Source organism: Lissotriton vulgaris, chromosome 5, assembly GCF_964263255.1.
Source record: "Lissotriton vulgaris chromosome 5, aLisVul1.2, whole genome shotgun sequence".
Taxonomy (NCBI): Eukaryota; Metazoa; Chordata; class Amphibia; order Caudata; family Salamandridae; genus Lissotriton; species Lissotriton vulgaris.
The window spans coordinates 1,097,752,917-1,097,768,332 of NC_141693.1; the positions used below are offsets into that span (position 1 = coordinate 1,097,752,917).

General features: G+C 44.9%; 1 protein-coding gene across 1 annotated transcript in view; it reads left to right on the forward strand.

Annotated features, from left to right (window-relative positions):
- Positions 1 to 8,700: 8,700 nt before the first annotated feature.
- Positions 8,701 to 15,416, forward strand: part of MXI1 (MAX interactor 1, dimerization protein) — a 126,311-nt gene continuing 119,595 nt past the window's right edge. Inside the window, exon 1 of the mRNA XM_086922768.1 lies at positions 8,701 to 9,038. Coding sequence (XP_086778894.1) covers positions 8,813 to 9,038 — 226 coding nt within the window. The 5' untranslated portion in view covers positions 8,701 to 8,812. The remainder of the gene's footprint in view (positions 9,039 to 15,416) is intronic.

The window sequence follows — 15,416 nt, forward strand, 5'->3', positions numbered from 1 at the left end:
TCTTGGAAGGGAAGAGTAGAACATGTGACAAGCTTCAACATTTTATTTTTGGCAGTTTTACATAGTGCAAACAAAAACAGAGTTTAGAACTTTGTTTTTGTTTGCCAAAAATGAAATGCTGATAGACCCGATGTCAGACAGATTGCCACTGCTTCAATATGTCTTTTTTTATTTTATTTTATTATTTTTTATTGTTAGCAGGCTGACAAGGAAAAAATACATTAATACATATATTAGCGGACATGTATATGTAATAAAGAAAACAGAAAAACAGGAAAAGACAAAATAAGAGAAAAAAATTATGGAATTCACTAATACATATTTAAGGAGTTAAAGCATTTTTTCAACACACAGCCAAAATAAATTGCCCTGGAGAAACGTTAAGAAGAAAGAAGAAAAAGCTTGTTATTAATAGTATTAAAGCACAATGTTTGCCTATGCTTAGCAGGGGGAGAAAGCACCATCATTCCACAAAGGTTCCCCAGTTTTTTTTATATTTGTTCAGTGAGCGTGTTCCCCTTAGATTCGCTAAGGCTAGCTCCATCGAGTGAATCTCAGTTACAAGTGCCCACCAGTCCCAGACCGCAGGTGGTTCGGAGCAGGTCCAAGCTCTGGCCAAGGTTAATTTGGCACAAGACATAAGTATAGTAACCAAGGCAGCCTATGGGAAAGAGACAGGATAGGTGTCTAACAAAACAGAAGCAGCAGTAAATATGGGCAGCTGAATCTCCTTAATTTTCAAAACCTTCTGAATATCCCCCCAAAAGACCTTAAGATTGGTACAAGAAAACAGCATATGTGCCAGATCGGCTGCCTCGATGGAGCATTTGGGGCATTTCGTACGATCGCTGTAGGAGTTATTAGGGGACCATTTGGAGATTCTTTCGGGCGTGTAATATAGCATGCAAGTTGTTTTAAATTGTTGGAGCCTTAAACTAGATGACCGTACTCGCTTATTAATATTTGACAGGGAACACTCTATCTGTTTTGATGTTATATTTAGACCCAGTAGTCTGCTCCACTTATCAGCTAGTTTTGGACAGTTGTTTGATTTGAGACCGATTAAAAGACTATAAGCTTCACTTATTACTGACTTGCTTTTTAAAGAGTATAGACAAGTCCATATGTCACAATCGGAAACCTCCTGAACCTGTTTTTTGTCGATCAGATAGTCGTGCATCTGTAGGTGTTTGTACCTCATAGTTTCAGGTAGATCATATATCAGTTTAAGAGTGTTGAAATCTAAGAACCCTTGTGTGCCATATAGGTCCCCTAAGACGCCAATTCCTGACCTAGACCAACTATGAGCGATGTTATCATTAAAGATTCCCGGAAGGCCCGGATTACCCCACAGCTGTAGCTTTGAATGGAAGAAAGTGGTTTTGCAAAAAGTTAATATATTGCCCCAAATCTTTATTATGTCCCTTGCGGTCTTAAATTTGACCCTTTTATAGTAGTTAGGGTCATTTGCTCGTAGCAAAAACATATTTGAGTCTTGTTTTAACATAAAAGAGTGGAAAAACAGTGCCCTTCCTCTGTTAAGTAGAGAGCGGAAGAGTATAACAAAAGCAGACCAAAGGTACATCTTAAAATCAGGAAAATTAAGCCCTCCCTCACTCGTATTGTTTTTCAGAAGATTCAGCGACCTTCTTGCCTTTTTGTAACCCCAGATAAAGCTGCTGAGTGCTCCATCTAGTTGCTTAAAAAACAGACTATTTAGTGCCAGTGGGATAGATCGAAATAAGTACACGAATTTAGGCAGTACCTTCATCTTAATTAGGTTAATTCTACCAATTAGATTCAGGGGTAATCTGTGCCACTTTTTTAATAGTAGGATAGTGGATTTAGTTAGTTCGTTGTAATTTATATTGTTGATTTCCTGTAATTTGGCCGTTATTTTAACCCCTAGATATGTAGCAACTTTGCAGATCTCAGGAACCGCCACGGCTGGGGTATAATTAGCTATAACTTGTGTCTTTTGTAGGTTAAGTTTATAACCAGACACCTTCCCGAATTTGCCAGCCTCTAGGGCGATTCCTTGTAGTGCCTCCACAATATCCTGTGAATAGACCGCAATATCGTCAGCATATGCTGTTATTTTTAGCACCTGTGAGCCGGATCTAAAAGGTACAATCTGGGTTTGGGACTGAAGAGCAAACAGAAAAGGTTCTAGTGAGAGGGCAAATAGAAGAGGTGAAAGGGGGCATCCCTGACGAGTGCCACGTAGGATTAAGAAATCTGGAGAGGTCAAGCCCCCATAGCTGGTGCAGGCCGTTGGGTTATCATACAGCGCCTGTATGCCCAGCAGAAATTGCCCCCCGAACCCCATTTTAGACAGGACGCACCAGAGATAGTCCCACCCCACTCGGTCAAAAGCCTTCTCGGCGTCTAATAGGATCATGCCGAGTGGGGTGGATTCTGTCTCTGCTACATCAAATGCCGTGATGGCCATATTGACGTGTGTTGTAGTGTCTCTCCCGGTTATGAACCCATGTTGCTGTGGGTTGATAATTTGAGGCATGATCGGGGCCAGTCTTAATGCTAATATTTTCGCGTCAGTATTATCAGAGAGATGGGTCGATATGACCCTCTCTCCTCCTTCAGCTCGTCTTTCTTCAAAAAAAAAGATTATTTTCGCCCTATTCCATGATTTAGGAGCTTTTCCGTTTGGTCCAACAGATTGCATTACCTTCAGCAACAAAGTTTCTAATTCCACTAAACACGCTTTATATATCTCCAGAGGTATTGTGTCCTCCCCCGCCGCCTTTCCTGCAGGTAATAAAGCAATGGCCTGATGTAATTCTGCCATGGTTATATCGTCAGACAATGAGTCCATCCCTGAAATGTTCTGTGTGTTTATTAAGTGCTCGTCAACATATTCCCGTATAGTGTCTGGGTTAGGTGCAGTTTCTGGGGTATATAACGTTCTATAGAAATCGGCAAATTGTTCTAGTATATCTAGTGGCTGGTTATAAATTTTGTTACCTGCCCCCCGAATATTTGTAATCAAAGTGCCTGCTCTGTCCTCAGCAACTTTATAGGCCAAGATTTTGCCAATTTTATCCCCCCCCGTATTGTGCAATTTTAAATTTATGAATATTAGCGCTGCTCTTCTGGATAAACTTAGTCTTTGCTTCACTTTTTAATAAGCCAAGTTTAAGGCCAATTTCTGTAGTCGTTAACAGATTTAGTCGAAGTGCTGAGGCCAGTATCTCTTCTTGAGTGGTTATTTTTTAAATCAACATAGCGTTGTGCTTGCTGCTTTCCAGGTTTTGTCTAATCACGTAAGCCTGAGTAAAACCCCTAATACTTGCTTTGCAAGCATCCCATACCGTGCAGCATGCAGCTGAGTCCATGTTAATATCTATAAATTCTGTAAGATGCGATTTAAGCTGCATCATATGAAGTGAGTCTGAGACTAAATGTCTAGGGAAGGAGAATGGTCTGGGAAGAGTCCTAGTGTGTGTTATAGTGAATATCAGCATTATTGCTTTATGATCCGAAGAGATTCGGGGGCATAGAACCATGGAGCTGACCTTCAGTAAGTTATCGCTTATTAATGCCATATCCAGTCTTGAGCAGAGTTTATGAGGCGCAGAATAGTAAGTATATCCTGGTGTTTTTGGATATAAATACCGCCAAGCATCTTTAATGTTGTGGATACGGCATATGTCAAGAATGGACGGCCTGGTTTTATGCATCCTTTGGTAGCTACCAGACCTAGTTGTGTCTATTTTGTAGTCCATGATACAATTAAAATCCCCCATGATGATAAGTTCTCCCTCCCAGTCCAAAAGTTTAATATTCAGCTGATCAAAAAGCATGGGTTCATCTGTATTAGAACCGTACACCACACATAGGACATATTTATGATTCTCTAAGCAAATCTGCGCAACAGCCCATCTGCCACCCTTGTCACAAGCGGTCTGTAATATTTCAGCCCTAAATCGCCTATCCTTGAGGATGGCCATCCCTCTTATGGAGTTTCCGAAGGTGGAGCAAACCACAATGTTGTATCCCAGTTGATTAAGTAGCTTCTTGTCCTTCCCAGCAATATGTGTTTCGGATAGAAGACCGAAATGAGGGTTGTGTAGTTTTAGTTCTTCTGTAACCAGAGATCTCTTATTTTTGCTATTTAGCCCTGCTACGTTCCAAGCTAGGCACTTTATTTCATACATTTGTAAATAATAAAAACCTTAAACCCATCTCCAGGTGTCCTAGTGAGTTTCATGTTCCTCATACCAATGGTAAACCAAACAAAAGAAACTGATATGTCCTCGCAACATTCTGTCCCATCAGCCTGAAAACAAATGTTACTAATTTCCCCCCCCCACCCCCACCCCCCATCCTGTGGAGAAAGAGACCCCCCTCCCCCCTAGCTCTCACCCCAGCCGGGGAAGAGCCACCCTTCAGCAACGGCTGCCGCTGGAGAGCCAGCATGCGTAACAGGTCACCTTAAGAGGCCCCCGCCCTCCCTCCTCTTTGAGCAATTTACCAAATAGGACAAAAAATAAAATACGCACTTTTCATGTTCTCAGTGATACGTAAAAAAAAAACCATACAGCCAGTGTTTCTAAGTACCAAACCCTCCAATTGTGAGTTATACTTGCGCACATAAATTAGAGCTAATTCTTCAGATTGATTTTAAGTCTAGCTCTTGCCCACACTGATGCTAGAAACATATGCTTCAGCTTCCTTTGCATCATTAAAGAAGTGTGTACGTCCGTTTTTAATAACCTTGAGACGGGCGGGTTCCTAAAGAAACGCCTGTCCTCCGCTAGACTTAATAGGATCGATCAGTTTGCGGAGCATCCACCGTCTGTCCATTGTTTCCTTGCTTAAATCAGAGCGAGCAAAAATTGAGAACTCACCTATAGCTATAGGGGTGTTGGGACGAGCTCTCTGCCAGACAGCCTGGCGCAATAAGAAATTACCCAAAAAAATTTGAAAGGGACGTGGAAACTGATTCTCCCTGTTTCTCTGAACCAAAGGCAGGCGATGAGCTCGCTGGATTTGTGAATCCCAGTCCCAGTCTGCTAGGTCTGGAAAAGCTTTCTAAAGCAACCCACTAAATAGGCCCTCGGATCAGAGCCCATCTGATCCCTCCGGTATCCCAAAGAGTCTCAGGTTGGATCGTCTCTGACGGTTTTCCAAATCTTCGACCTTCATTTGGAGCACTGACAGCTGAGCATCATGTTTGTCGACTGCAACCATCGTGTTCGTGCTTGTTTCCTCAATCTCGACCACCCGTTGTTGAAGTTCGACAATATCCTGTGAGATCCCCCTGAATTTGGTAGTAAGCTCATGAAGAGAGGATTGCACTTTGCTGTTGTCCTCCCTCAGTTGAAGATAGTGTTCCTGCGCTTCAGCCCGTTGATTACTCAATATCTGGAGTATTATGTCTAATGGAGAGGAGTCAGTCGCTTCTCGCCTTTGTCCCTCTTTGGAGGCGCTCAGATGTTTGCCCATCGCTGGGTTGGCTAAAGGAAATGTTGTTACAAAAGAAGAATCCCCGGGGCGGGGGGGGGGTGGCACCACCCGTCATTGAGGTGGCTATGATTGCATTAGGTTGTGAGGTTTCATCCTCCAGTACTGGTGAATCAGCCATGTGTTCCTGCATCGAGAGCTGTTCTTGATCGGTTGGTCCGTCCGATGACAAGTTAAGTGGGACGGTTAGGAGAAGTGTGGCTCACTGGTTAGAGGAGGCAGACCCTGATGCAGAGGTCAGACCCGGGACCAGGGTTCAATTCCCGACGCGGCAGGGTCTTGAGCTCAAAAATGTCCACGGACTCGATAATTCTCGCCTAGTGCCTACTCGAATCATGGGTTCACACTCTGCAACTCTGGGCAATAGCTTGTTTAATCCCCACTACGGCCCACTGCGATGGGATGCCTGGTCTTCACCCTGGGGATGCCCAGTAGGGGTTATCTCGCAGGGAAAGCCAGGACGGGTTCCCAAAGCAAGCGCTAAGAGACCTGTCGGTGATTTGGCGCTATATAAATCGAAATTAACATAACATAACATAACTATTTTCCAATGTAATCGGGCTGCCGGTGATGTGGGGCACCTCTATAGTAGGCATAGATTCTGTAGGGCTTGCCCCTGATAGTCTCAGCGTCATATTTTTAATCAAACCCTTTGCTTCAATCCATTTTCTTAAAGGGCTTTTGTCCAGAAGAATCTTCTTTGAGGCTTGGTTATTGTTTGTGATAGGCCAATTTAATATGGCACCAACCTTGCCACCTCTCTTTACCCTGGACTTGCTTTTGGGTTTACATCCTCTTCTCGCACGAGATTTTGCCATGCTATCTGTGTGGTCGTTCTTCTCCCCCGACTCATCCTCTGTCTCTGCGTCATAATCCTCAAAGGAGCCTTGTTCGATAAGCTCAGTAAGCTCATTGTGCTCCGTATGTTCGGTGGGTTCAGTGGGCTCCACACTTTCCTCTGCCAGCCCTCCTGTCCCGGCTGCGAGGCAAGGAATAGCGGGTTCAGCGAGAGATATTGAACCCGAGATGGCAATGCTCACCCCTCCAGCCACGATCTGTGCACCCACATTTAAGCCAGAACACGGGTTTTCAGCTATTTCAACCCTTTCAGCAGTGATTGGCTCATCTGTCAGTGTCTGTTCCGTTGAGGGGCTACTAAGTATCCCTTCAGAATCTGCAAGAATGTTGCAGGTTAGCGAGTTTAATTGTTTGAGCCCCTGTGTGTCACATATTTTTTCATTACTCGAGAGTGCCTCCTTAGAACCAGGGATCATTTTTAAGGGAGTAGCCTCTGAAGCATAAAACGCACAGTCTGCTTCACCCCCGGTCGCCCCCCCCTTCCTGCCGGTAGTTTAGCCGCCGTCTTGGTTACATTTTGACCGGACTTCTTAATGTGCGAGCCCACTAGTAAGATAGGTGGTCTCTGTACCTGTTTGCTGGTATTTCCTCTCCCCTGATGCAAGCCTCCCATCGCGTTAGGCTCCGGAGTTACTCCCATCGACCCAGCTGACGATCCCGTCTTCTCCCCTTCTATGGCAGGGCGTCCATCACTCTCTAGTGTGGAAATTCCGGCAGCTCCAGTAGCCACAGTGATTGGGGGAAGCGCTGCTGCTGCCGCTGCTTGTAAGATTACAGCCGGGGGAGGGGAGGAGGCGCCGCTGCTCCTGTTGTTTGTTTGCTATTCCGCGTTGTTCGTGACGGATTCTTTGGAGACATCCTCCTTGACCACCAGGTGTGCGAAGCAGCACAATGGTTGAGGCTAAGCCAGCCAAGCCCCGAGCTCCCAAGCAGACCTCGGATCGTCCGCCGGAAAAGCCAAGCCGTGTCCGGGAGCCTTAGCATCGGTAAGAAACGCCACCGCCACACTAGAGCTCCAAAACCTGTTTCTTGTTCTTTTTTTCCTCTTGTGATGCCCCCGCTGTCTTCCTGGGGTTAAGTGCTATGTCTAATGCAGCCTCTCCATCGCGAACGTTTCACCATAAGAGGGAAGGAGAGGAGCCTCCAGGTGAGCTGCTCAGCACAGATCCTCACTCCGCCATCTTGGATCGCCACTGCTTCAATATGTCAGTGAGGAAAATATATTCTTCTGACTATTTTTTTTTTAATCTCCCACTTGTCTGCTCTAAAATGTTGGCATGTATCTAACAGGTAAGGAAAAAAACGTATATATGCATCTATGATATCCGATTCAGTAGCAGCACATTTGCAAGTCCCATGCATTACAATTAGGGCTCCTGGTTTTATGGTATTTATTTTTTTAACATTTCAATCTGTATTTATCCAAATTTATTTTTTAAGCAACTTATTGGTATTTATTCATATTTCTTTTGTGTTTTAGGCAGCCAAAAATGAAAAAAAAATCTACGCCCACAGGTATATATCAGCATTATATACACATGTATACTTAGCTATGCCTGTAATTAAGGACATCTCATCTCATTTTTTACCTCCCCGTGCGGTTTGTGTGTTCAACTATTGGCCTGGAATACATGAAGAACAGTATGGAGAGTCACTCACAAGAAGCACAATTTTCTGTTTTTTTTCTACATTTAAAAATAAATACAGACCTCGGCACGTTGTTTTCTGTCTGTAAAAATCAATAAAAACGGAAAACTGGGAGCCTTAATTACAATAGACCCGATTCAGGCCGCAGTATAAGTCAATGAGAGAAATACATTATCCCAATTATTTTTTTTAACCTTCTCACTTTTCTCTTCTAAAATGTTGTCATGTTACTAATAACACTCGTCGCATGCAAGTCGCGCTCAAATGTCACCAAAGTGCACTCAGAGGACATTTTGAAAATAGAATTATGGAATTTGCCAGATGTATATATTTTCTACTAAACACCTACCAAAACTTCACTGATAGCCTGGAATTAAAACGAAGTGGTTCTAGAGGGGGCGCCTCTACGGTTGCAATAAAGAAGAGTTTGGAAAAATAATCTTCGGTGCAGGCGTTGCAGTAAAGCGCACAAATAAAGTCGAGCTCCTCTCTGCAACAAGTGCAGCGAGCTCACTTTCAGCTTTGGTGACCCCCGTGGCACCCACGCCTCACCTTTGCCTTGCAGCGTGTACAAGGGGCGGTTAAACGCGGGCTTGGGCGGCAACAGAGCTGGGCGCTCCTTCAGTATAGGGGGGGGACAGAGTAGTGGCAAGAAGCGGCCGGCGCTAGGACCGGCCCGGCCACCCTTTCACAGCCCAGACAGTCCTGTGTTTCATTCAGCTCCCTGACAACAACATACAGACGGAGCAGGAGTAGAAAGTCTGCTGCAGGCTGTCTGGGAGCCTGCCACCGCCTGCCACTCCACAGACCAGCACGGAACATGGGCAAGAGGGGCCGCCCGAGGAAGGAGCTGGACTGCGAGGACGAGGAGTCCATGGACACGTCCCCCGAGCAGCAGGAGATGCCCAGGAACCCTTTCTGTGAACTCTTGAACACCGACCCCATGAACGCTGACCCCATGCAGGGCATCAACACCTTCCTGCAGAATGTGCAGGTCATCCTGGAGGCAGCCAGCTACCTGGAGAGGGTGGAGAAGGAGAACAAAAGTAAGAGCACTCTGCAGCCTGTAATGCCCTAAAGTATGTTTGCTGGTGATGCCACCATGCCTGGCTTGGGTAACAAAGGGTAAATCCCCAGTGTACTCTAGTTCGAGAGCTGGCAAGACTCGTAGCGAAGGGGGCATAGCGAGGGGGCACAACCACTGTAATGCCTGCGTTCTGTTAAAGAAACAACTTGTTTGATAGAAATCCGAGCTTGAATATATGTGCGTACTCAGAAATGCCAGGCTGACCAGAGAACAAAGCTCTCTCTGTGGCAACAAATGCAGATGATGCGGCTGAATATGATTGTACAGAAAGCCCCCTTCTTGCAGCAGACTAGGCTTAAAACCACCGAGGCAGGGTGCCCCGCGATGGACAAACATTTTCAGAAACTAGGTCTGCGGATTTAGACGCCCTGCGTGACAACGTGCACGGGTGCGTGTGCACCACTCACAAAGAACACACTGAGCCCAAAACAAAAAGGAGAAGTAGTTGTCTCTCTTTTTTAAAACGAAGGCGAGTCATTTTTTAGATGGAACATAAAACAATAAAAACGCCAGTCCGAAAATAAGGCTTGTGTGGGAGGGCAGGGTCGCAGGCAGGCAGTTGGGAATTGCAGCATCACTGACAAACACCAGCCAGACAAGGGAGGGACCCACCAACAGGGGACTTCATTTTCTGCAGCACAAAAAAACATAAACCCAACCTTCTCCCCGCTGCACCGACTTGTTTTGTCCCAGTTTTCTGCTGACTGTACATGGGGAATCGTTTACAAGCTGCTGAGGGAGGAAAAAAAAGATCTCGGAGAAACCGGCGGGCAGCGATCATTTTCCTTTCCACCAGGGAACAAGAGTTTGAACACTTACAGTTGAGCTGATTTAAACACACATTTCATTTTTTTAAGTATAGCGCCAGCAGTACACTAATTAAGTTTCACGCTTTATTAAAGGGAGGGCAGAATTAACGTCGGGACTTTTCAAATGAAAAATTACAGTAAAATAGAATTAGGGGGAAACGACAGGAGGTTCCATGGGACTGCTGCTTCCCGCCCCCTCCCCCCGCCTTCCCTGCACACAGTGATCCCTGTCTCGTGTTAGCTAAAGCCTTTTAACTAATCTAGCGAAGTATTTTTAGAAAAAGATCCTTGCAGTTGTTGTTCAGAGCGAAGGCTCTCTATCTGTACAGGGAGGGTTTGCACAACAAATGTAGTTCTGTTTTTATACGTATATTATTTTATTTCCCTCTGACTCAGATATGAGCCGGTTACCCAAGGGTGCTTCCATGTTCGTAACCAGGGGTGCTGCTTCTGCATGTCGGTCACGTAGGCATGGAAGGAGTGTGTGTGCGTGTTGGCGAAGGGGGGAGGCACACATGGCAGTTGTAGCCACGGGGTCTTTGTGCCCAGACAGACCTGCCTTTATTGATGCCCTGGTTCATTGTATGCACTGGGCGGAGAGGGGAGGCTGCAGCGGGAGCCGGTGTATGGATAATCAACCTGCTAGTCCCAAAGCAGTGCTTTCCCAGCCCTTGGTATTCGAGGTCAACACGAGCCCCCTGTATTGTTTTACGCTTTCCGTGGCACAACACAGCAGATAGTGCAGCGCGGGGCACGCCGCTGCTGGCCTTCCACTGCAAAACGGGTTTATTTATAACAGGGGACGCCACGTACCGCTCGCGTGTTTGCTGCAGTTTCTGTTCTCCGTCTAAAATACACAAGGCATGTCACTGTGAGGCTAACATGGAGTGCACTTCTAATGCCCCGGAGCCGTGCCTTTACGTGCCACGTTAGTGGTGTGCTTTGAATAACGTATACATTACTGTTTGACGACCTGTGACGTGCTATTGTACGCCTCCTAGACATGCTGTTCTAAAGTAGCACGTGCCAGATTAAGGAATTATGCTCTTAATATTTACAATGCACGTTTTGTAATTACCCTATTGTATACACAGTGCAATACTGATATTTGGCCTGTCTCCAAAGGTGAGCAGAGGAGAAAACAAAAGAGATTAAATATTTATAACCCATGATAACGCAGCATGGTTACCTGGAGGACACGGTACCTGGGAGTATTACCAAGGGTGAAGTATCTGCAGGTAGTACCGAGGGCTTCAGGCCCAGAATGGAAATCAAAACGAGCAAAAAATGCTGAAAGTAGATCAACACTGCAGGAGGCCGTGAATAGTTCGAGTTTATGGGCGTTTGTTTCAGGGTCAAGGTGGCCCATCCTGCTCTGAATACATCCACCTGTGCTGCAGCCCACTAGGAAAACAGAAGGATTGATAGAATGGCCAGTCCAACCCTGTTAGTAGCTAATTGAGACATTCATACTTTTGAGATGCATGTGAAGAAGAAGCAATAAACACTCGGGCCTATTTACGAAGTTATCACGCAGTGCAGCCCAGCAAGTCACTTTGCTACGCTGCACGACAGGGAAAAGGCAAGAATGCGCTGTATTTTGCAATACGGTGATTCCGGCCTTTTCCACTGCGCTGGTGCACTTTTGGCAGCCTAGTGCCTGCATTGCATGTTGGATTGTTTTTGTGCAGGAAGGGACACCTTCCTGCACAAAAGCAACCCTGAGAGGCATTTTCCTCAATGTTTGCCTCAGAATGCAAAACATACAGAAAGAGGAAGTAACAAAGAAAAATATTTTTCTCCTCGTTAGGCCTCTCCTGGGAAGGCATACGTTGTGGCACATTACCAGGACTACCAGTTCTAGTAAATCTGGGAATGAGTAAAAAAACATGGGAGTTGCGTGGGAACACCCACGCAACACCCATGGAAAGCCTTACCTGGGCAGAGTGGCAAGGCAGCGATTTGTGCTGCGCTGCCTTACTCTAGATTTATGTAGTCACAAAGGACCACGCAAAGTGTTCTTGAATGGATTAATAAACCGGATTTAAGGCTTGTCACTCTTGTACCACCTTGCACCACCACGCAAGAGAGACGCAAAACCATCTAGTAAATAAGCCCCTCAGTTCAGTCAGTCAGTCAAAACAAACTTTATTTGGTTTGTTACAACCATAAAAGTACAATTTACCTCTTATCTTACTAAAACAGGGGAAAATAAAAGCAACAGTAAATACATAGCACGGCAGTATCAATAAACATATTACATCTTAATATACGTATAGGGACACAAAACCATCTAGTAAATAAGCCCCTCAGTTCCAGTTGTCAAAACTCACTTTCATGGGGTACTCAAACGAATATCTGCGAGGAGTGAAATCATTGGCTTACTACCAGGTACAAGTGCCAGGAGTAACAGAGAGAAAGAAACAAGGAGAAATATGAGATGTATGTTACTGTTTTCTTTGGACAGTCATGGCGGATTAACCACTGAAAATGTAATCGAACAACCTGAATGCAACCAAACAAGTCATGGGCACCCGGTCAATACAGCCCAAACACCTGCATTCTAAAAGATTTAATCGGAATACCCACACCTGCATACTGAAAGATTGAATTGTAGCTCCCACACCCTCATGCCAAAGGATCGGAATAAACATGTAAATAGTAGAGAACGTGGAAGTCTCTCTTTACACACCACATTTCAATTACCATTGTAAGGTATGTAACATCGACATGATTATTTTACTTAAGTTGTATAGCAGTACAAGCAGGCAGAGAAGTGCTCTCGAATTGAAATCATTGTCATGGACACATGTACAATGACGTTTGTGTACTTTGTCCCCTCACCCTTTTTACCTCCATGCTGCTGCCCCTCATCACATCCTGGTTTCTGTAATAGGATTTCACAGAAACACAATGCAGTTCCGCGTAGAACCTCATGATTCAGATGCTGCGAAGGTTTTTCTTAAAGCCTCAAGCTTATCCTTGGAGCTAGCCACAAGCTATTCTAAATACCCAAAGCAAATTATTATGCCGTATAAGGGCACTTGTTTATTATTTACAGTTGTCTTTTACTGAAAACGGAGTAAAACATGACTCAATTTCAAGGAGAAACAAAAACAGTAAAACAAATATTTCAGCAACTAAAAACAAGAAAATCCTGTGTTTTGAGAAACTGTGCAACACTTGCTAAAAAGACTGCAGATGTCACTGGAGCAGGTGTAAATAATGGCCAAATCATTAAAATAGGTCTCCAATCACACTTTACTCAAAATGAATTACATAAATCCAGAAATTTAAAACAAGGCCTTTACATCGAGGTTGCATAAAAGCGAAACATTCGGTATGGGGAAAATGTCTTATCACCACACAGAGAACTTCCTCTTAATTGGACTGAAATCTTGCTGGTAAGATACGCCCTATTTAAACTCACGCCCGCCTATTTTCTCTGCACGTCGATGGGGCCATATTCCTAGGCAGGGATTTATTTTTACAGTTAGTCACCTTTGCAAGGAACGAAACCTTGCAAGACTTGCATGTCACGCAGGCAGATCTCTGCAATGAGAACTTAACCCACTGAGAAACTTTACCGACTTAAAGGCTTATCACACACGCTGTTATTTCAGCCTTCAACTTGTTTACTACACGCACGTGCCAGCTGCCAATACTAATACAATCGTTAGTCGCCAATACTAAAACATTTGATAGACGGATGTAGTAAAGATTTTTACTCTGAATCCTTTAGTGGTAATGCGGTGGGGTAAAGGAAAGGATTCTGGGTGAGCAGCTTTGCCTGAAAACATTACTCCTGTCTGAGAAACGGGTGACCGTGCCCTTCTTTCCCGCGGCCTACTCCTGTCTGAGAAGCGGGTGACCGTGCCCTTCTTTCCCGCGTCCCACCGTGGGTATCTGAGCCTGCCGCAGCCCGTCCTTGTGGTCCAGGGTACCAGCCGCAGCTCAGGTGCGCGCTCCTCTCTCCTCTCCTCGCCAGCTGCTGCAGCCCAGCCCCCATCTTTTCCTCCGCCTCGTCTGCCTGCTGAGGAAACACATGGCTTCCACATGGAGACAAACCCCGCGCATCCCATTGGTCCTGGAAACCGAAGCGCCGCCACACTTTTGGCCTATCAGAAGCCGCACTCTGTACTGATGTCAGCCGTTGCTGAGCCTGGTGGCGCAGGGAGTTCATGGCCTGCTGGGAGTTGTAGTCGGGTGATGTCATCGCTTTGTTCTTAAAGCTGCAGGGTGCACACGAAGAATGACCTAGTGTCTGCCTCTCAGGATTCTTACACCCACACCGTTATTATGCATTTTTATGCAAAGCGAGCTACTGGAGCGCTTTACATGAGCTCCAAATTACGTTAGACAAGGTCAGGTTTTTTTAACAGGATGATGAGCAGACACTGGGACTCCTGTCTGGTTCTGTAGTTGCGACACTCTTCCCCACAACGTCTTGCCTGCAATACGAATGCGCAGCGGTTGCTTTCAGCTGCGAAGTTTAATTATTCGCTTCATTTTTTAGGCCTCTCTATCCTGTGTAAATTGAATTGGGTAGGTAAGAATGTTCAAAATGCAAGCAGCCATTTATCAATTTGCATTTGTCATAACACAATACACGATGGTGTATTTTTGGACAAGGAGAGGGGAAAAGCTTAAGGTTTAGACCAAAAATTAGAGCCCTGAACTGAAATCTGAAGAGTTACTTACTGCAGCATGTCTTTCAACAAAAAAGAAAAATACGATAATGGTAACAAAGGAAGCCAAGAGGCTGTCACACATCAAAATACGTGTTAGGTTAAAATCAACGACAGTAAGCTGCTATTTCCGGTTTCCTGTGATGGTCCGTATGCTTTTGCTGCCTCTCTTTCACTGGTACTCATGGATTAAAAAAACAACCTGCAGTGCCCTTTGATAGTTCCCTGCATGCATTTCTACGAATATCCCAAACTGCGCGTTTCTTTCACTTCTCTTGTTCCCCTTTGACTATTATTTTTCTTGCGTTTGCCTTGCTTTATAGCAGGCCTCCTATATGCTTTAAATGTTAAGGTCTCCATTGAACAACCTTTCACTTAAACTCTCGACACCCGGGAATAATTTACGCAGAGCATCAAAATCTCCTCTGGAAAATCCCAACAGCGGGAAATATTATTTCTTCAGCTATTGGAGGATTTGGACAATGCTTTGCCCAAAACTCAAAGTTGCCGTACTTAGGCCAACACTTACAATTCTGGGCAACAGCCAATTCTTCCATTCACTTGTTTTTCAGAATTCTCAAAAAAGGAACTGGAAAACAGTCTTAACAAACCGCAGTACTGCAAGTACATGATTCCGTGATATTTAAAAGACAAGGTACCTTATTTATGAAGGCTTTGCGCCACCGGTGCGTCATTTTTCCCATGTTAAAAGTGACGCACCGGCGGTGCAAGGCCTTCATAAATGAGGCCTTAGAGCGCTCTTCTCGTGCAGTACCAGTCAATCTATTTATCTAGCAAATCAAATCACGGTTTTACTTATCTTGTTATCTGGAGAGTGGT